General features: G+C 38.8%; 1 protein-coding gene across 1 annotated transcript in view; it reads right to left on the reverse strand.

Annotated features, from left to right (window-relative positions):
- The window catches only part of LOC149436869 (adhesion G protein-coupled receptor E3-like), a 78,568-nt gene that overhangs the window by 18,292 nt on the left and 36,837 nt on the right, over nucleotides 1-23,439 (reverse strand). Inside the window, exons 4-10 of the mRNA XM_089661216.1 lie at nucleotides 21,853-21,975; nucleotides 14,404-14,465; nucleotides 12,490-12,567; nucleotides 11,518-11,704; nucleotides 9,944-10,057; nucleotides 6,858-7,033; nucleotides 2,020-2,184 (exon numbers count right to left, since the gene is read on the reverse strand). Of these exons, the coding sequence (XP_089517342.1) occupies nucleotides 2,020-2,184; nucleotides 6,858-7,033; nucleotides 9,944-10,057; nucleotides 11,518-11,704; nucleotides 12,490-12,567; nucleotides 14,404-14,465; nucleotides 21,853-21,975 (905 nt within the window). The remainder of the gene's footprint in view (nucleotides 1-2,019; nucleotides 2,185-6,857; nucleotides 7,034-9,943; nucleotides 10,058-11,517; nucleotides 11,705-12,489; nucleotides 12,568-14,403; nucleotides 14,466-21,852; nucleotides 21,976-23,439) is intronic.

Below are 23,439 nucleotides of genomic sequence, written 5' to 3' on the forward strand. Positions count from 1 at the left end.
ACAGAAATAAACATTAATAAAGCTTCATTGTTTTTAAATTAAAATAATAAACATGTTATACTTACCTGCTCTGTGCAATTGTAGTGTAGAGCAACCCCAATCCTCCTCTCCGAGGGTCCCCTGCTGGTGCTCCTCCTCTTCGAAGAGTACCCCCAAAGAAAGCTGCTTTCTATGGGGGTACTCATGGGGGCTTCCTATCGAGCTGCTCTGTCTGCGTCTATTGACACTGACAGGGCAGCTCACCCTGCCTCTTGCTCCCTCATCACTGAGTTTAATTGACAGCAGCAGGAGCCAATGGCTCCAACTGCTATCAATATGGCCAGCGAGGAGGGACAGAGTCAGGAAAGCCGCTGCTCTTGTGCACATCGCTGGAATGAGATGGGGCTCAGAAAAGTATAAGGGGGGCTGCGGGCGATTCTTCAGCACAGAAGGATTTTTAATCTTAATGCATAGAGTGCATTAAGATGAAAAACCTGAGAGCTTTAGAACCACTTTTATGTCTGTGCAGTATGGTTTATCTGGTTTGTAGGAGCACAGCAGAAAGTTCTGCAACCATCATGTTTCAAACTCCTTCGGCCAAATAACCATGTTTGGATGCAAGCTACCCAAGTTAGAGAGGAAAGATTTGGGATGGACTTTTTTTCTTTTGCCATTCACCTTTGGAGGGTGTATCACATCTGTATGAGAAAAAAAATCTTGCCTCTTGAAGCTGCCATAGACCAGCCGTTTAGCATTCCTGACACCAGTGCATTACCACAATTGAAGCAAGTCCAAACAAAAACATGGCTGCCACAAGTCCATAAAACCCTTTCCCTAGTTTGTTCAAAGGCCAGGACATACCATCTGTATGCAGCTCATAGTGCATACTATCAGAAGAAATAACTCTCATCGCCTTGTGACTAATATTTTAGATCTTATAAGAGAAGAAACATATTCACTTTGATCTAAGAAAAATGTCAAATGATTGAAGACAGTTTGAAGCCTCAGCATGTAAAAACCTCTCCTTACCTGTTGAGTTGCAGTCCAATGGTTGTGAGGTGATAGTGGATTAACTTTACCTACATCCACAAGTCAACAAGGTGCTGTCAGAGACACATTAGCAGCTAGGTGTTAATTTGGGTCTGTAGTGCAGGTCCAAGCTGTCTAGATTCAGTATAGCCCAAAACAAAAAAAAAATGCGTAGAGCTAGCATGACTAGGAAACAGAGGAATCAGGGACAGATAGGGTCATTTTGTTTAGTGAAGGTACTTATGATGATTGGTGGTTTCTCAGTGGGAGAAGGGGCTGCAGGGGGATCTTCCAGGCGGGGACAGCGATTTCCTGGCATCCAGAAAAGAGCCGTTGAAGAAGAAAGTTTCCGCTCCTTGGTTCTGGATTGGGTTTCTTTGGTTGGTCATATTAGCATGGCGGTTGGGGTCTTTGGAGGCGTCTTAAAAATCTCATGTGATTATCATATTAGAGACCCATCTAAGGTATGAAGTCCTATGTGGAATGTCATTTATTAGTGGGTTAACTAGTAAGTTGAACAGAGAGGTATCTGCAGAGAGTTCGGTTTGCCCCCAAGCCGATGTGGTGCGGCTGGGCACCATGTAAGTAGTTATGCAGATAAGAAGTTGATGTTTTGATACTTAGTTTCTCCAAAGATCGACAGCTTTATGTGGATTGTTATTGTATTTATCGGGTTTCTGTTTTAAGGAACTTTTTTTTATTTGGTTATTTGTTAATAAATGGCCGCTATGGCCAATTTTCTCCAAAGAAATGTGTTGTGGTGGTTAATTCAGTTATGTTGGGGTTAAGGGGTTTAGGGGGCAGCATAATGGTCAATATCAATTGGGATGATGACATCTATGGTGCCTTAATCATGTCTATTCAGATTCTAAATTGTGAACATTTGGCCATACCACTGAACATTATCCTGTACATCATGAACATATTTGTGATATTATCCTCTCTCTGCCTATGTTTAATGCCATACAATACTATAATAGTTTAATCAATATTGTTATTTGTTGTGATCACCTGTATTCCACATGGTGCCATGAGGAGTGCAAAGCTGGAAAGGTGGGTACAGGAGCAGTTGGTGTGTGTGCCATCAGATTGCCCCATCTCACAGCCTTCTTCTGACCAGTTATTCTTTTCAGGGTCCCAAGATACACAGATAAACGTATTAAACGGCCTTATTAGCTGAAATGGAAAGATTTATACTTTATACGTAATTATAGTATTCACTGTGTGGAAGATTTACCCCCTTCATGACCAGGCTATTTTTTGCTATACAGTGCTGCACTACTTTAACTGACAATTGCACGGTCATGCAACACTGTACACAAATGACATTTATATCATTTTTCTCACAGAAATAGTGATCTCCTTTGGTGGTATTTGATCACCACTGGGTTTTTTATTTTTTTACGCTATAAACGAAAAAAGGACAAAAACTTAATAAAAGTTGTTTTTTTTTACTTTTTGCTCTAAAACATATCCAATAAAAAAAAAATCTTCATAAATTTAGGCCAAAATGTATTCTGCTACATGTCTTTGGTAAGAAAATCCCAATAAATGTATATTAATTGGTTTGCGTGAAAACTATAGCATTTACAAACAATGCTATAGATACTGTAATTTTTTTTATTCTAGTAATTGCAGTGATCAGCAACATAGCAGGACTGTGATAGTACAGAGGGCAATCTGACGTTAACTGACCCTGGGTGGGAACTGACTAATTGTCACAGACATCGACAGTGGCACTCATACAGTGATCAGTGCCAATGAAAAGCTCTGTCACTGTACTAATGACACTGGGCATGAAGGGGTTAACATTTGGGGAGATCAAAAAGTTAACTGTGTATTAGGAAGAGTGATTACTGTGTACTGTGTGGTGTTTTACTAGGAGACGTGCTGGTTTTTATCTCCCTGCAAAGGAAAAAAAAGCAGTACATCACCGCTGACAGGAGAGAGATCTGTGTTGTTTACATTCACAGATCCCTCTCCTGTCAGTTGCTGAGCCGATTGCTGGGTCCTGGCCATGAATTGCTGGTCGAGGCCCGGTGATTGACATGCACAGGAGTCAAGGCACGTGAAACCCCTGTCCTGACATGTAGAATCACGTATACAGTATATATGTGATTCTGCACAGAGCAGCCGCCCTGTAGTAGTAAAACAGCTATAGGGCGGATAGAAAGTGATTATTATATATTATAACCTTTTTGTGATAGAAAATAAAAAAACTAATATTCAAATTAATATATCATATATACTCAATAATAATATACTCAAAACATATATAAAAAATTTTCCAAAAAATTGAAAAGAAAAAATTGGTCCAAAAAAACAGTGTCCCAATAAAAAACAGTGTCCAAAAAAAAGTCCCAAATTTTCCAACTTTATGATCCAATAGGAAGGAATCCTATTTCATCCCGTGATACCTCAAAGAAAAAATAAATAGATACTCTAGTGCATTACTTTTAAAACAATTATATTCACTCAGTGAAGAACACAAAAATTGTGCAAAAACTATATATATATATCTCGTGCACATATGAATTAACTGTGACCACTCCGTGAACACTGCAACACTGTGAATCCACCGACACCAATAGTATTACATACTATTACCCTCTGTATTTATATAATCAGCATTCAATCAGAGATCTTCTATTTCCTCTCCAAAGAAATTTTCCAAGGTCCTCAAAAGACAAGAAGGGTCTCAAGACTCATGTTCAAGGTATAGGTAAAAGATTTAATAGCAACTTACATTAAAATTCCACATATCCAGCTCCAAACATGGCTCCTATGCGAGTTCTGCCAAACAAATGCAGTAAGCCATGTGTGAACAACCAAAAAAATGGCTGCGGCGACACTTCCGGTCTGCGTACGTGCGTCTCGACGTCACACCCCTTTTTTTTGGACCAATTTTTTCTTTTCAATTTTTTGGAAAATTTTTTATATATGTTTTGAGTATATTATTATTGAGTATATATGATATATTAATTTGAATATTAGTTTTTTTATTTTCTATCACAAAAAGGTTATAATATATGATTGCTGCACTTTCTAGGGAGAAATTATGACTTTTTGAGGAATTTTGGGGTGTAGGAGGTTATACACTGATTTAGAAAGTGATTATTATTTGCATACCTTTGATTATATTTCTCTCCACAAACATATGCATGTAAGGGGGTGCTGGTACATTTCCTGTTTGGCCACTAGGTGGTGTCATCCCCATAGATAAATAAAGGTATTTGTTAGAGGAGATCGATCAGGGAGTCAAGAAAACAGAAGTGGGACTCTGGAGCTAGGCCTCATGAGACTTGATGGGGCATATGTATCTCTTCCAGTGACTGGTATTCCCCAGCTGGAGTATACCTGGAGCAGTCCTGGGGCCCTGGACAGGAGGGAATTGAGGACAAGGCCTAGAAGGACCAACCAGAGAAAAGTGCTGATGACTGCTACAATAATTGGTGAGAAACTGTATTCTGTGAAGTTATCTACCTTGTAGTTGTGAAAGCAAAGCTTTAATAAAAAAAAAAATGAGATGTAAGTAAGACAAAAATATTATTATTAAGTGCATCAACTACATACAGCTATTATAAAATATTTTTTTCTGCAATAGTAGTCTTTGAGGAGCCCAAGGCACCACTTTCCCCCAAGGAGCTGTAAATGAACGTCGAGGAAAATAGTCCCTACTGTGAAATAATTTTGCTGCAAGAGTTTCATTAGGCTCAGTGCAAAATTAATGTAATCCTTTTAAATGGCCAATTGATGATCTGCTAAGTTAATTTTGCACAGAAACGTTTCATTCTATTTTTTTTTTCATTCTTGTGTGACAAGGCAAAGAAAAATACACTGTGGGGTTAATTTACTAAAACAGATAAGAGCTAAGAAAGGGACACTTGGGATGTTTATCAAATCAGCTATTGACAATAACTGTCAAATAAACATTTAGGTTGATTCAGTAAAACTGGAGAATGATAAATCTGTCCCTCTTTTGGCTCCAAATTCTTTTCTTCCTCGGTTACTTTTTGGTCTGATGTACAGACCTCCATAAATAAAATTAAACTTCCAGAAATGTAATGCTGCACTAAGCTTATCTTTCCCTCTCTAAATTATTGTATTTGTTGTCTAGAAACGCAAGTAAAAAGGAAGAGTAGAGGTGAAAAAAAGTACTTGTGGGTTTAAAGTGTCACTAAACCCACAACAGTAAAATCAGTCTGTATATGCAGTAAAGCATACTTGTTATACTCACTGTGGAACTTAAGGGGTTAATCCTCTGCACTGTGTAAAAAGGATGTTTGATCCTCTCTCCTCTGATCCTCCCCTTATTTCATAGTCCCCAACTCATCTCCTGATAGAACAGAGCCTTGGGGGTAAGCTGCACATGCTCGGTTTTGTGTGTATTGCTAGAGAGGTTTTTTTACTTTCTAGGGAGAGTGCATGTGAACAGCACAGGGCCAATCAGCACTATCCAGACAGAGGGTCAGGAGTCCTGCAGTCTCATAGGACAGAGAATAGGGGAGAATGAAAACTCCACCTACAACCTTCAAACAGTGCTCTACTGGACACTGATAGAAGTCACACACACAAACGTTTTATATATATATATATATATATATATTTATTATATAGAAATATATATTTATTATACTATTATTGTGTCAGACAATTACAGTATTAAACAGAAGCAAACTATCAAATTTCGATCTGGTACATAAGGTGATTTACTAACATCCCTATTTATGTATACGCAAAAACATCTAAATACCTATGGGATGTATAAAGGGATATCACCAATCATGCAACAACTTCCATAAAAATATATAACTGCACTTTATTAATGCAACAATATGAAAAAGAAAACTCATGGTTAATTTCATATGAATTTACAGACTGGCACAGTATATTTTCATTTGTACATAGACCATAGCACATAACATGAGAGTTTAATTTACCTTCATATTAGCTTCCACCAGGTTGATTGTAGAGTGATTTTCACACAGATCCACTTCCTCCCAACAAGTTTTGTGAATATTAATTCACTTCATCTAGCGCAATTAATATTTACAAAATACACTTTTGCAGTATAAATGTCATGGTTAGAGCAATATCTATATCTATCTATCTATCTATCTATCTATCTATCTATCTATCTATCTATCTATCTGCCCTAAGCAAGCAAAAAATCAGCCCAAATTATAACCAAGAATCTCCAGGAGGACACACCAAGGGAGGTCTAACCCGGGAGCTATGGGAAGCTAAAACTAGAACTAAAACCCCCACACAAGGGGGAGAGGACAGGAGAAAGAGCACATGAGGCACCAGCCCAGAGATCATGTGTAATGATTCTCCTATGGAATATAGACAGAGCATAGATTTCAACCAAAGCGTATGTAATCCAATGCACATTATAAATATTATCAAGTAAAATGTATAGTAGCCAAACTATAAAACTAATAGATATTTGTGTACAAATGAAAATACTGTGACAGATTGAGGTTTGCTGTGATTATATGAAAGTTTTGTTGTAATAAAGTGCATATATATATTTATATTTAAGCTGTATGATTTGTGATGTGTCTCTAAAATCCCAATACCATTGTTTTCTAGTGATCACATAATCACTGTGATTCCCAGTTGCTAATTAGTGCGGACCAAAGCTGTCAATGAAAAGTGACAAGTGTCCACTCATATGATGTAGATTAACACATCTTCAGCACAGGCATCATGGAATGGATTGTTAATCTACATTTTGTAGGCATGAAGGGGTTAATCAGTAATTTTTTGCATATTATTTCTTTATGGTCCTTCTAACTAGGTTCATGGCAGGGTTGTGCTGACTTGTTTATTGGTAAAATACTAACCTGTAGATGGGAAAGTTTGAAGATAACAGGAGAACTCAGATTTTTACTATTAGGGTTTGTGATGGTTCCAGTCACCACCTGTGAGTTGATCACTGCCTTGCTATCCCATTCAGGAACTTGTGGAGTGAAAGATATACTTCCATTAGACCTTTTGTAGGTAAGAAAAACAGCACCTCCTGTAAACAAAAAGAAATTATGTTTCTGAGATAAGCAAGTGAAAATTATAACAGTTCAGGAACACAGCTGCTGCAAATTTTTTAATGCGGTCACTCTGATTCTTTTATTTTGACCCAAGTCTTATGAAACGAGTACAGAACTCATGATGTGCAAGTACGACATTTATATGTTTTATACATGCTTTCATTTTCTATGTAAAATGTAATACAGGGTGCACCCATGACAAAGAATACCCAGAGCACTATGGGTGTTTCTCCCTTTCAGGAACACTATCTATCAAAGGATCAATCTGAAGGAAGGGGGAGGAGTCACAGCTCTGATTTATTAGGGTCCATCCTCCTAGGCTTAATAAAACGTGGCTCCTAGAAAAGTTCAGAGTTTTGCCTGTAGAAGCAACTAATGTTATCCTATGTTTCCATGCACATTAGGTCATTTAGAAGCATATTTTAAGCTCAGCATTTAGAGGCAGAAAAAAAACACCCTTCTGTTTTGCATTTTGGAGAACTATTTTCTGGCAGAAAAAAAAACATTAAATGCTCCGAAACACTAGTACAAAACAACTCAAAAATGTAGTATTTTGTTTGCCAAGAACATTGGTGTTTTTTTAAGCCAATGTGCATGGACCCTCAAGTTATAGTATAGTGGAGAAAACTAGGAGCCATGGTTTACTTGGTGTCTTGTGGTTTGTGATGGGAGGTGTGTAGAGGCAGGTAGGCAGCTCTGTAGCCGTTAGGACCCTTTTTGGGGTTGTCCCCGTGCAATTGAGGAAAGAGATTGGAAGATAAAAGTGTTTCTGCATTGGTAAAAGTCCATAATACACTTTGTGTTCAATGAGATGTTATAACAAGTTTTGGGGCTACAAGAGTACCCTTTCATTAGGGCTGCAATAATAGAGGATAAAGTCTGGACTGAGCTACACTAGGCAATAATAATTTTCTTTTAGTTGTTCCACTTCAATCTGTTAAATATACAATTGAAAACATTTTGTTATAGCTGTTTAATTAGTGCAAAATATACCTAATGATTTTGTCAGAAATTCAGAGTCCTTACTGTGTTATCTCAAGGAGTCTTATTAAACCCTTCCAATTCTTATCTTAGGGCTACAGATCAATTAGTCTTTAGGTTGTGAAGGACAGACTAGGGAGTTAGTGAAAGAAGTCTAACAAGACAATAAACAGTGCTAGGTCCACTTAAATGCTATGTGTTGTCAGCCTCAGGACTCAGAGTTGAGTACATTTCCAGCATATCAACAGGTATTTTTTCTGTACTTGTAGGAGTCATAAAGGGATAAAACCTGGGGAAAATTGTGTATTGCAGAGATGTACTATGTCCTGTATGTGTCTTTTGTGCCCTGACACAAAATTAAACTTCATCTTGAGTCAGTGGGCTCTGTAAACATCAGACCTTTTACAACAGGTGGCAAGCAGAGATGTGCACGATGGAAAAATGTGTTTAGTTTTGGTTCGGATTTGTTCCTTAATAATTTTGTTTTGTCATATTTGTTATGTTAGAATTATTCATTTTCAGAGTTTGTTTTGTATATTTGGATTCGTTTGCGTAATCATTATTTCAAATCAATATGAAAGTTGAATTTCTATGGCTATACTTGTTTTATTCTATCCTGTTCTCTTCTCTTCTCTTCTCTTCTCTGATTTGATCTTCTCTTCTCTTCTTTGATTTGATTTGATCTCCTCTTCTTTGATTTGATTTGATTTGATCTTCTCTTCTCTTCTTTGATTTGATCTTCTCTTCTTTGATTTGATCTCCTCTCCTCTCCTCATCTTATCTTATTTCCCTTTTATACCTAACTGTATTTATTGCATTATGTTTTCATTTCAAATTCAAATACATTTTCAAATCTGAACTCAAATTCCTTCTTAAATTCGAAGTTGGATAATTTGTTTTGTTGTAATTTATTTCGGATTTGTTGAAATTCGTCACTATTGTGAATCTGAAATTCAGATACATCCAAAAATAACAAAAATTTTGTCCAAATTTAGATTCATAATAAAACTAATCGCACATGTCTAATGGGAAGCAGAACCTGGAAAACATGAATAATGAAGCTCCTAAAACTAACTACTAGCTGGATTTGAGAACACAGGACATTAATATCAAATGTTTTATGTTTATCAAACTAAAAAAGTACTTATAAATTATTAATTTTACATTCTGAGCAAAATTAATAAATAAAGCTAATGTACCACCTTAACTATTGTTCAGTGTCCACCACCCCTCCTTCTCCACAGACTTTTGCTTGTCCCATGAATAAAAGTTAAAATATTAACAGTAACATACAAAGCCATCCACAACTCTGCCCTGAGCTACATCACCAACCTCATCTCAAAATATTAAACTCTTCTCTCCTCCAAGGACCTCTTGCTCCCTCATCCCCTTCTCCCATCCTTGCCTCCAGTACTTCTCCAGAGCCTCTCCCACCCTCTGACTCTCCCTGCCCTGAGCTGTCTGGCTATCTCCCACTCTGGAAACTATCTCTTCATGTAGGCCTATCCTGCTTCTAACTAACACGCTGTACTTTTACTTGCTCCATCAGTTCATTCCATACAATTATTCACTTTTTTTATCAATTAACTCTACTTTTTAGATTATAAGCTCTCATGAGCTGTGTCCTCTGAACCCTCTTGTATTGAATTGTATTGTGATTGTACCTCTACCCTTTATTTTGTAAAGCACTGTGCAAACTGATGGCACTATATAAATTCTTTACAACAATAATAATCCTGTATAATAATTTAAAAAAACACAATATTTTTTCCCTTTTAGATCACCCATTGCTCCATGCTATACTGTATGTACGTTAAAATTATTTTTAAATTGTATTTTTAATTGCTGGGCAAAAAAAAACTATTAATATTAATAGCTACTGAGCCATTCCATTTTTATATTACCTTTGACTCCGGACACCAGACTGCAGGGCACCTCCATATTGTTGTTAGCAGAGACCAGGGTGAAGGACTGGACACCAAGACTGCAGATGTCATGGGAAGGCTTCATGGTAATGTCTGGGGGGGAAAATGGCATCATGGAAACAAGTTTCAAATGACAGCTTTGCCATTAAGAAAGTATATGGATTCAGCCTAATAACTTCTGAATATTTCTCTTATACTAAGTGAATTTATTACATGTGCAGGGGTATGCTGCCCTCTACGGTCTTATATGTAAATTGCTTTTTCTTACCACAGAGTTAGTTGCTTACAGATACTTCTTGTCCCTGCTAGCTGGATCACAAACTCAGATTAAAGGACTGTGATTTTATATAAAGCGGAATTTCCAGGAAACAGACACAGGACCACACACAAACAGACACACAGGCACACGCGTGCTAATGTTGCTGTGTGGGGGGCTGGCCCTTGTCACCCGCTTCTCTTTTTGAGATTTTTTTTGGGGGGAGGGGGAGGAGAGGAGGGGGGTCTGCTGTGGGGGTTGAGAGTGTCCTGGGGGGTGAAGGAGGGGGTACTTGCTGGGGTGGAGCTGTGCCTTCTGGAGGGGTTTTCTTTGGGGGTGGGGGCTGGTTTTTGGGCGGGCGGTGGTGGGAGGGAATGTATGGGATGTGCATTGTCATTTTTACGTCCAATAAATATATCCTGTTCATTAGCCATTGAGGTGCTGTATCCTTTCTTGCTTGTGGGTTTTTTGTTTCTATTTCACCTAGACCAGAAACTGTTAGGCAAGTATTCTTGTATTCTAATAGTTTAACTGAGTTAAAACATAGCTCCCTGAGTGTGTATCTAAATCCTTGTGACAAATGTATCTCTGTCCCATTGTTGCTATCTCACATACACAGTGCCAGAATGTATGTAGTGGTCACCTACCAATATATTAGTAGGTAAATTTGCTTGCACCGTATTCCTGTTCAATTTACATTTCAATGTGGTACGATTTGTACCAAAGTCATGCATGCACCAGTTCTGGAACAACACTGCAACCGTATTGCATGGGCGTTTTGTACCATACGATGGAGTGCAGGCTAATGCATTGCATTTATGACCTTCATTTGGGGTGTGATTGCACTGACAGCTGCTGCAGATTGCAAGGAAACGAGCATGGATCGTGCATTTCCCACATCTCATTCTAGTGTGAATCTAGGCTTGGTGCTAGCCATTCCTAAGTGATGCAGAGAGTGATGTTAATATGATGATGTCAGTGCTGCTCTCTGCATAATTTCTGTGACTGCAGGGTACTGTGGTGATGTTTCCTCGTGGGGTAGGTCCATGGCGCCCTATATACACAGGATGCCCTGGGCATTATTCAGTCTGGATAAATGAGTAGCAGAATCTGATAATCTAGTGGCAGAAATGAATTATTATGGGGGACAGTGCCAGAGAAGAGGTGAGTATTGCAGCTTGACCTGCTTTTTTTTTAAAACCATGGGGACAATTGAAAAAAATCCAGTCCAGAATTAGGCTATAAGAAGAGTATAGGCTTCTTTTATTAAGCTGGCATAAGTGTTATATATATTTACCTAGTTCAGTGGTGCTGATTTTCTGAGTCCTTGGTGCCTGCAGAAAAGATATCAGGACAGTTTGTTCCACATTTTGTAGAAGCCCTGTAATGAATTGTCCCTTCTGCACTGGTTTACTGAGGACACTGTAATTGGCAAGAGACTGAGTGGTTCTTTCAGTTATTTTCTGGAGTTCCTCCTTTGCTATCTGTGATGAGAAAGTTGAAGAGAGAGGTTGAGAGAGCGAAACAAAGAAAGAGAGGGAAAGAGAGAACGAGAGGAGGAGAGAAAGTAATAAAGAAACAGTGAAAAAAGGGGAAGAGAAAAGGTGAGAGGGAATTAGAGAGGGAAAGAGAAAGACGAATAGAAAGAGAGAGAGAGAGAGAGGGGGGGTGAGAGAGAGGGGGGGAGAAAGACGGATGGGAAGAGAGAGAGAGAGAGGGAAAGAGAAAGACGAATGGAAAGAGAGAGAGGGAAAGAGAAAGACGAATGGAGAGAGAGAGAGAAGGAGAGGGGAAGAAATAGAGGGAGAAAAAAAGAGAGATGAAGAAAGAGAGCAAAAGAAAGAAAGGGAGAGAGTGAAAGAAATAGAGATAGATAGGGAAAGACAGAGAGAGAAGGAAAGAAAGGGAGAGTGAAAGAAAGAGAGGGAAAGAGAGAATGAGAGGAGGAGATAAAGTGATAAAGAAACAGTGAAAAAAGGGGAAGAGATAACGTGAGAGGGAATTAGAGAGGGAGAGAGAAAGACAGATGGAAAGAGAGAGAGAGAGAGAGAGAGAGAGAGAGAAAGGGAAAGAGATAAGGAGAGGAAAAAAAATAAAAAATAGAGAGATGAAGAAAGAAAGCAAAAGAAAGAAAGGGAGAGAGTGACAGAAATAAATAGAGATAGATAGGCAAAGACAGAGAAAGAGAAAGAAATAGTGAGAGACGAGGCAAGAAAATAAAGCACCCACTCCTCCATTGAACACACACTTTCATACTGAATTTTCTTACCTCTTTACTAATGTTGTTTATGTGACAAGATTTATTAAGAGACCTAATTGATTGCTCAAGAACAGAGCAGAATGGATCCTGCAAAAAGAGAACTCAAGAGGTTAGGTTTAGAAAATGCAAAAACTGATAGTCCTGTTGAGGCTGGCATAGAGGATATCTGTGATGTTGGCATTACTATGCCATAATTACCCTGTACATAAAATCTGCTTTCACATCCTGAGACATAATTCAGTGTTAAGGGCTGCACAGTTTTGGACGGTATTTTGACCCCTGTTGATGAAGCTGCGTGGACTAGAAATATTACTGTCAGAAAACGTCCACTGAATAACAGTTGAAATTTAGTGAGATCCTAACCTCCTGTTGACTGACATAGGAAAGGCCACATGGTGGTGACAACTCTACTCTGAATTCAGGAGCATTGTTGCCACACCATCTCAGGAAGCTGCATCAGGTGGACTTCTCTGGCAAATTTTCTCAATCTTTTAAAATCTGTCCCATTGGGGAGACTTCTTCCACTTACTGTCCCAAAACCAAAACAGGATGTGAGAGAACATCCTTCCAGAACCAGGGTTCCTACTGGAAAATTTCCCTTCTATTCCTGTTCTGGGCAGAACCCAAATTTGGGGATTTTCTTTTACTTACACTATTAGCCATAAAGGTACACAAGGAAAATTATAGCACAGGCAGCAATTAAAATATATGATAGGTGTTCTAATACATCTCCCTTCTATCCAAAGCTAAAAAAAAGTGTTGCCTTTAATTATATTTTACTAAAAAGGTGAAAATAGTATTTTACGGGGAAAAGGATGTGGCTATTGTTTATTATACAAAGTGCTTAGCAAACTACATTGTAAATGTCATTCATTTAGGGTTTAGATCTACAATAAAGCTGATCTCCAGGCAAATATACCATACACAATTAATGCAGATTTGTATTCAGTTGTACACCAAAAAATTATCATATTTTTAAAGGCAAGCATTCAGTAAGTACCTATATTTGATTTGGTATCAGCCTACTGCAGCCCCTGTAGAGCAGAGCTTAGACTGGGAGAGGGAAAAACAGCACAAGAAACCAATCAGTTGTGCTGCAGTGCTCTTGTGCTATCAAAAGAACCTGCTAATAGGAGGAGAGAGCAGAATGACAGATATGAGCTCATAAGTCTGCTGCTCCTTATTTCACTGTTCATTCACAAGCTCTAGGAAGGATAAGACCTGTAGGTGTAGTTGCAGCAAAGGAAAATCAGGTCTCCTGCATGTCAGATGGGGCTGTGCTGTGTGGCAGAGCTGTGTCAATCTCAGAATTGGATGGACACAATACAAATCCTTTGGCAGGTAAAACAATTCATGTATTAGTATTTTATCTGTATATTTAACTAATTGCTGGGATTTCAGCTTTAATAATGGCCTGTAATTTTGTGGTGATTCAAAATGTGTTTAAAAGAGAATATGCTTATGAGTAAGGATGAGCTAAGGTTCTGGTTGAACTCATTTCAGCCTGAACCCGGTAAACTGTAACATGATAGCAGATCACAGGTGCAATCATCTGCAGCCATGAAATTTCTCACTGCGCAGCTGCAAATACAAAAAGGGCCTGGGTGCTCATGACATTATTAATCACAATGACAATATAATATGACCATATGGCTATAATTATTCATTGACATTATCCAAATATGTGGCCATACTAGGTCAAAGGTGTTACATGCAGCTATAAGGTAGGGAATTCCACAACCGCAGCTGACTGGACCAATGGCCTGCTACTATATCATGTGACAGTTTCCCACTCAGTTTGGCTTGAACCTTAGCTCATTCCTACTTATGAGTGGTTACAAGTCATCCTAATTTTATAAACTGCATTGCGCTGAAAATCAAATAATAATAAAAAATGAAGAATTGCAAATACAGTTAACTTACCTTTTTATTCTGAGTGACGCAGGACTGCATATACCTTTGCTGCATATCATTAGGCAAACACTCTTCATACAGTTCATGTTAAACAAAAAAATAATTAGCATCTTGTGTAAAAGTCATCTTGATAGCATTTAGGTATTCCCCCAACAGGACAATGCTAAGGCTTAGTTATTGGTTTCCACATAAATAGCATTGCCTTGTGGGAGGGATGTGTGCTTATTTTGTTGAAAGGTCTGTGGGATTAAACATATCAGGAGAGACTTCAGGAACTTAATATGAACAGTCTGGAGGAAAGAAGGGGAAAGGGAGACCTGACTGAAACCTTTAAATACATCAAGAGGGGAAATAAGGTTCAGAAGGACAGGATTTTCCATATGAAGCCAAGATCAAGACCATGGGGATATTACCTCAAGCTTGCAGGAGGAAAGTTCACAATTATCTTAGAAAGTATTATTTTACAGAAAGATTAATTGATGCTTGGAATAGACCTCCAACAGAGGTAGTGATTCAGTCAACAGTAAGTGGATTTGCACATGCTTGGAACAATCAAAGATCTAGATTTGACGGACCACATGGTCTTTTTTCTGCCATCACTCTTCTATATTTCCATTTTTAAGTCCTGCCTTCTCAACCTGTGTACCCCGAGGAACCCTTGGAACTTCTGCCTAAAATATTTATAACTACAGTTCATGGTACATTAGTCTGATCAATAAATTGCTGAAAGTCTTAAATAAATGGATAAAGAATACGGCGTGCCTAGACAATTTACCACCTTGGGCAGATGATTCTATTCAATACCCCATGCTCTGTACAACAAAATTATTTTTGGTTATAGTCTTAAAATTAAATTGTAGAAGTTTAACTTGATGGTCAGTGAAAACTATTCCTCTTACTTTGGTGATCAGTGAAGGTGAGAGATCAATTCTCTACTGTTCACTGCTCCAGGAATCCCTACCAACTTCAAGAGGAACCCTGGTTGAGAAAAGCTGCTCTAGATATTCTTGAGTTCAGCTAATGTTAGATGTAAAAGCAGTGTCCATCGAAGCCATCGAAAATCTAGATCAGCAATGGGCAAACTACGGCCCGCGGGCCATATACGGCCTGGCGGACCTTTTAATCCGGCCCGCAGCCAGGGCAGGCAAACACGGGCTGTCAGCCAGGGCTGTCAGGATGTGTGTAGGCGGGGCAGTGTGACGAACGTGAGAGGAGCTAGGCTCCTCTCACAGTCCGCCCTGAAGACCGGAACAGCGCGGGAACATGGCGAGAGGAACGCGCGGAGCAAAGGTAAGTGAATTGACACGGAGGACTTGGCTTACTACTTTGGGGGGAATAGTACTGTGAGGGATGAAATACTGTATGAGGGATGAATTAATATGGGGGATGAATTAATATGGGGAATGAATTACTATAGGGGGGGTGAATTACTATAGGGGGGATGAATTACTATATGGGGGATGAATTACTATGGGGGATGAATTACTATATGGGGGATGAATTACTATGGGGGATGAATTACTATGGGGGATGAATTACTATATGGGGGATGAATTACTATGGGGGATGAATTACTATATGGGGGATGAATTACTATGGGGGATGAATTACTATGGGGGATGAATTACTATATGGGGGATGAATTACTATGGGGGATGAATTACTATGGGGGATGAATTACTATATGGGGGATGAATTACTATGGGGGATGAATTACTATGGGGGATGAATTACTATATGGGGGATGAATTACTATGGGGGATGAATTACTATGGGGGATGAATTACTATATGGGGGATGAATTACTATGGGGGATGAATTACTATATGGGGGATGAAATACTATGGGGGATGAATTACTATGGGGGATGAATTACTATGGGGGATGAATTACTATGGGGGACGAATTACTATATGGGGGATGAATTACTATGCTTACTATGGGGGAATATTACTATACTTACTATGGATGAAACATACACATCATTCATCTACTCTTGGTCCAGCCCCTGGGTCCAATATATGAACCCATTGCGGCCCTCAAGTCAAAAAGTTTGCCCACCCCTGATCTAGATGTTGTTAAAGGTTGGTAAATTGTTTTAGTTTCCGCTAATGCTTGCTATACTATAGGAAAATGATCCCTTGATGAATATGTGGTGAATCTTTGGTAAATGTTCAATCCTTTGTGAATAGACTTCATAATCACCTTAGATTGTACGCCCCTTGAGGGTTATGGACTGATGTGAATGTACAATATATATATGTAAAGTGCTGCGTAAATTGACGGCGCTATATAAGTACCTGAAATAAATAAATAAATAATCATGTATGTGCACTGGACCTTTGTCAAGTTTATAAATAATTGCTTATAGAAAGTAAACAGTAAAAAAATAATTCTTTTTGTGACACATTGAGCAAGATAGTCACCACAGACTGAAAGGATTCTTCTCATTGGTGTCTTGTAACTGGGCCCACAACTCTCTCCCACTGCTCTGCTACCCTCAAGGGATGATCCCGGAGAAAGTACATTATTAACATGGCATAACATCTAGAGATGAATCCCTTGGATGAATGAGATGACTGGAAAAGGTTAATAACTGGGGTAGAGGAAAATTGCCAATTGCTCAGGGTACCCTGAGCCCTAACGGCATGACACAACTGTACATAGTAAAAGTACATACTTTGAGGCAAGTTAAATTCAGCCTGGAGTTCAGAAAATGTTAGTAAGACACCATTGCGGAAAATATGACACCAAAGGCCTGTATTCACTGTATTGTAGCTTAACGAGTATGCATTATGCTGCCATATTGGGCTATAACTGGTAAAACGTGAAACCTTTTGAACGTATTTAGCTTTATTCCACACTTTCTCAATGAGGTTATACAGTACATGGGGAACTGCTTGTGTGATTTACCAAAGGCCAGGGCTTTGAGTTCCGACAGAGTCCCTTTGGGTAGAGAAAAGCATCAGCAAGGTGGTGTAGCTGGGAAGGGGTGGTCTTTTGAACCCCCAGCTGGAGCCATGACACCAAACAAGTGCTGTAATTGGGCACCTAGTTAATAGATCTAGAGGTTAGGGAGAGCCAGACCACCATCATTCTTAGAGCGCTGTAAATATTCCAGTTTAATTCTGGGGGTACGGTCTTTCCATAGTAGTACACAAAGGTGGCATTTGCCACCCTAAAGATTTTTAAAGGGGTGACAATAGGGGTATTATGAAGAAAATACAACAACTGGGGAGTAAGGATCATTTTTATGAGATTGGATGTACCCGGCACACATAAACGCATGGTATTTAAAATTTAAATGTTATCCTGAGACTGAGTTAAAAAGGGTGAGATGGCAAAAGCATAAAAAGATAATTGTGTTGTTTCATGATATTTCTGAATTCTTCATCTTTGGCAAAGAATCTCAGAGTCTTTCTAGAACTAAAGCAATTGTATAATAGTAAGAAACCCACCATGGGAAAGGAGCACAGATCATTTTGCCTACAAGAATAAATAACGTAGGCCAGCGTGTTTTATCTATAAATTCTATAATACAACAAAATAAAATATAGTATAATGTGAAAATGCATGTAACTTATAGTAGGTAACAGTGTTTTCTGTGGTTTTATAAAGAGGAAGGGTTAGAACCTATTTTTGAATTGTTATCGGAACAGGAAATGATTGAAAAATCGTCCAGTAAATTGACTAAAGAGCCCTTTCTACTGCTACATCAAGCTTATCACTTATTTGTCTACACCAATCTTTGCAAAGAATTTGCTCACTAGCATGGATGCTAGGTAGATGGATACTTATTGCAGACTCATAACATATCCAGGGGCGGACTAACCATTTGGAAACTCGGCACTGCCCGAGGGCCCAGGGTCAGTAGGGGGCCCCATGAGATGCCCCTGGTACCTTTTCCGTAGGCTTTTTTGAGTTTGGGCAAGGACACAGGGGCCCCATGATCCCTTATTGCCCGGGGGCCCCATGAGTTGTCAGTCAGCCACTGAACATATCCATAAAGAATATGATAGTACTATAATATCACAGAAACATAGTACACAGTGTATTGCGCAGAAACCCCCCTTTTAAAGACTGAGGATTTGTGTTTATTTACATCCAGTCCTGAAACCTACACTGCTCTGCTACACAGCACAGTGCTGCTTGTATTAAATATAATGTATTAGTAATTACAGAGCTGTATTCTTTTGTGACATTTGCATCTGCCTGCATATCTGCTTTAATGTAGAAGCAAAGAATTGCACTTACAAATTACACTTACAAATTACAGTAATGGCTCAATTACAGGCCCCTCCACTGACCTTTAACAGTGATGTTTCACTACTAAGGTGCCAGCTGAGAGGAGAAAGAATACTTGTGGTAACCATCTGTGTGTTCATGTTGGATCATCAAGATTGATAGCACCCTATAGCAGCCATTATAAACCAGGGTTCCATAGAACATTAATGTTCCTCCAGAGGTTGCTAGGGGTTCTTCGAGATGTGGTTTTTTGACCTTCCATCTTGATGGTGCCTGGATAGTCCCATGTTCAATGCCACTCTGCAGAGCCAGCAGCTTCACGCCAATGCTCTTTATAACAGTTGGTAAAGGTGGCATTGAGACCACCTCTGTAAGGGGGAAATTCTTCCTACTAACTAACCACCTACTAACCACCAATGTAGGGGGCATTCTTCTGATGATCCCTGATTAATTGTCTTTAAAATTATTTTGAGGGTTCCTCTGGGGTAAAAGTTTGAGAAAGGCTACTCTATAGGGAAGAACCTAACTGCCTGTGGATGTGATCACATTTCAGGGTGCTGCCCCTTCATCAGAGCCTTCTATTCTCCTCAATTACACACACACAGAACAGAAGATTTCTTTTTAATTAGCAGTTGGTGGAAATATGTGGACTTCAGCCTGCTGACACTTGTAATCAAGCCATTGCTTGGTAAATATAAGTTATTTTTCATAAATACAGTTGCAAGAAAAAATATGTGAACCCCTTGAGATTACGTGGAGTTTTGCATGAATTGGGCATAAAATGTGCTCTGAACGTCATCTAAGTCACAATAGAAGAACACAGTCTGCTGAACATAATACTACACAAACATTAGATGTTGCCATGGTTTCATTGCACATAACATGTAAACATTCACAGTGCAGGGAGGAAAAAGTATGTGAGGCCCTAGCTTAATGACTTCTCCCAGAGCTAATTGGAGCCAGGAGTGAGCCAACCTTGACTCCAATCAGTGTGATGATATTGGATATGTTGCTGACAGCTGTCCTGCCCTTAAAAAACACACACCTGTTTTGGGTTTACTGGTTTCAAGAAGCACTGTCTGATGTGAACCATGCCTCGCAGAAAAGAGCTCTCAGAAGACCTACGATCAAGAATTGTTGACTTGCATGAAGCTGGAAAGGGTTACAAAAGTATCTCCAAAAGCCTTGATGTTCATGTGTCCACGGTAAGACAGACTGTCTACAAATGGAGAAAGTTTAGCACTGTTGCTACTCTCCCTAGGTGTGGTCGTCCTGTAAAAATGACTGCAAGAGCACAGCGCAGAATGCTGCATAAGGTAAAGAAGAATCCCAGAGTGTCAGCTAAAGACCTACAGAAATCTCTGGCACATGCTAACATTTTTGTTGACACATCAACAATAAGGAAAACATTAAACAAGAATGGAGTACATGAGAGGACACCACGGAGGAAGCCATTGCTGTCCAAAAAGAATATTGCAGCATGTTTGAAGTTTGCAAAAGAGCACCTGGATGTTCCACAGCACTACTGGCAAAATATACTGTGGACAGATGAAACCAAGATTGAGTTGTTTGGGAAGAACACACAACACTATGTGTGGAGAAAAAAAGACACAGCACACCAACATCAAAACCTCATCCCCACTGTAAAACATGGCGGAGGGAGCATCATGGTTTGGGGCTACTTTGCTGCCCCAGGGCCTGGACGGATTGTTGTCATTGATGGGAAAATGAATTCCAGAGTTTATCAAGACATTTTGCAGGAAAACGTACGACCATCTGTCCGCCAACTGAAGCTCCGCAGAGGATGGGTGATGCAACAGGACAATGACCCAAAGCATACAAGTAATTCAACAAAACAATGGCTGCAACAGCACAAAATACGCCTTCTGGAGTGGTCCAGTCAGAGTCCTGACCTCAACCTGATTGAAATGCTGTGGCATGACCTTAAGAGAGCGATTCACACCAGACATCCCAAGAATATTGCTACATTGAAACAGTTTTGTGAAGAGGAGTGGTCCAAAATTACTCCAGATCGTTGTGCAGGTCTGATCTGCAACTACAGAAAACGTTTGCTTGAGGTTATTGCTGCCAAAGGAGGGTCAACCAGTTATTAAGTCCAAAGGTTCACATACTTTTTCCTCCCTGCACTGTGAATGTTTACATGTTATGTGCAATTAAACCATGGCAACATCTAATGTTTGTGTAGTATTATGTTCAGCATATCCCAAGGGGTTCACATACTTTTTCTTGCAACTGTATATACATTAAAAAGATTACTTTATTTTAACATCCGGTAAAGATTTTCCAAAATGTATGTGTAGCCAATTTTTTTTATAGTTTTGATTTGAGTAGGGAACAGTTAAAACCTTTGATGTAATTTTTAGCCATGTATGTCTCATTGGCAAATTTCCCTTTACTTTTTTGTCCCAAAGATGCAGCAGGAAGTGGGCAGAAATATCTTTAAAGTGAGAGGAACTCCCCTCTTATACAGTTGACACTGAAAAAGTTTAAAAAAATTACCCTCACTTGTGAGAACTCAAATTTTGGTTTTCCACTATACATGTGCAGTTCATTATGGATCAAAATTTGGACAAAATTTTCATTATTTGGAGATTCGGATGTATCTGATTTTCCAAATCACAATAGTAACAAATTTAAATGAATCCGAAATAAATTATAACAAAATGAATTAATAGAATTTGCATATGAATTTAAATATGAATTCAAATTTGAAAATGAATTTGAAAATAAAGGATTAGAATAGGACAGAATAGAAAATAAAATAGAATAGAATAAAATAGAAAATGAAAGAATAGAATAGAAAATAAAAGAACAGAATAGAAAATAATAGATTATAAAAAAAATAGAATAGAATAGAATAGAATGAATATAGCTGTCTTCGAAATTCAAATCGAATTCTGAATGTCAAACTGATTTGAAAATATAACGCGTATGCCGAAAATACATTTTTAAATTAATGAACACATCCGAACAAAACAAATTTTTCCTTCATGCACCTTTTTAATTTCCACTTGTTTGCTTTCTGTTTTTACAACTATACAATACTATGCTAAACACATAACTTATATTGTAAAAGAGGGTTTTGGAAGTCCAAAATAAAAGTTACATTTTACCCCCTTTTTTTTAATGAATTTCAACATTTATTCCTGACACTTCTGTGGTAGACTGTACTGTATATTATCTAATACTCACCTAGGCAAGTATTGGAGATGGATCTGAAACCATCTAAGCACAAACATCTATATGAGCCATTTGTATTTTCACAGTACATGTTGGGACCACATTTGGCAGTTTTCCGTTTACATTCATCTATTTCTGTAGAGGGAAGATAAATAATTTTTATGGTTACACCTTCAGGGAATAGAGATCTCAAATCAAATTCCAGACAAACATTCCTAGTGGTCAGTGAAGCGGCCCATTATATTGACCAAAAGGAATGTATAAGAGGCAGAAGAGTGGCAACCTCCATCATAACCAGGAATAAAAAGATTGGGTTGGCCGAGACCAATGTTTATAGTCAGCTTTTCATTATTGCAGCTCTAGTAGGACTTTGCAATTGCTTATAAATGAGTTGCTAACAATGCTAGAACAGCATCCTGCCTAGCTGTGTCCTATGTTTCTCAGCAATATGCACACTCCACACATTCACCAGCCACTTTATTAGGTACACCTTGCTAGTACCAAGTTGGACCCTATTCAGAACTGCCTTAATTCTTCGTGGCATAGATTCAACAAGGTGTTGGAAACTTCTCTCAGAGATTTTTGTCCATATTGACATGATAGCATCAGCAATTGCTGCAGATTTGTTGGCTGCACATCCATGATGCAAATCTCCTGTTCTACCACATCCCAAAGGTGCTCTATCGGATTGAGATGTGATGAATGTGGAGGCCATTGGGGCACGGTGACTCATTGTCAAGATGATTTGAGCTTTGAGACATGGTGCATTATTCTGCTGGAAAAAGCCATCAGTAGATGGGTACACTGTAGTCATAAAGGGATGGACATGGTCATCAACAATACTCAAGAAGGTTGTGGTGTTTAAATTATGCTCATTTGGTACTGAGGGGTCCAAAGTGTGCCAAGAAAATATCCCCCCATACATTACACCACTACCACCAGACTGAACCATTGATACAAGACAGGATGGATCCATGCTTTCATGTTGTTTATGGCCAAATCTGACCCTGTCCATCTGAATGTCTCAGCTGAAATTGAGACTCATCAGACCAGGCAACACATTTCCAATCTTCTATTTTCCAATTTTGGTGGACCTGTTTGAATTGTAGCCTCAATTTCTGGTTCTTAGCTTACAGTAGTCTTCTGCTGCTGTAGCCCCTCTGCATCAAGGTTCGCCGTATTGTGCATTCAGAGATGGTATTCTGCATACCTTGGTTGTAACGAGTTGTTGTTTGAGTTACTTTCTATCATCTTGGACCAGTCTGCCCATTCTTCTCTGACCTCTGGCATTACAAGGCAAGAACATGAATTTCCCATATGGAAAGGGCAGTGGCCCTAAACTGGTTCCTTTGTTAAAAAGAGGATATCTGGAGTTGTCAGCATGGCTCTAAACAAGATTACACGTTCTTTTCCTCTCCTCACTAATCATATTCCAGAATTGGTATGTTCCTTACAGACAAATCAACTTTACATAGAATAAAATCCTCATTTATAAACCAAAGTACATGGTCTGTTCATGCCTTTATTAGTCTAGTGGCCCTGGAATCTAATATCCCATCTACTACCTTTCTCTAGAGTAATAACTCACCATACAGTCAT

Source organism: Staurois parvus, unplaced genomic scaffold, assembly GCF_062004578.1.
Source record: "Staurois parvus isolate SC_StPar_1 unplaced genomic scaffold, SC_StPar_1.0 ptg001328l, whole genome shotgun sequence".
Taxonomy (NCBI): Eukaryota; Metazoa; Chordata; class Amphibia; order Anura; family Ranidae; genus Staurois; species Staurois parvus.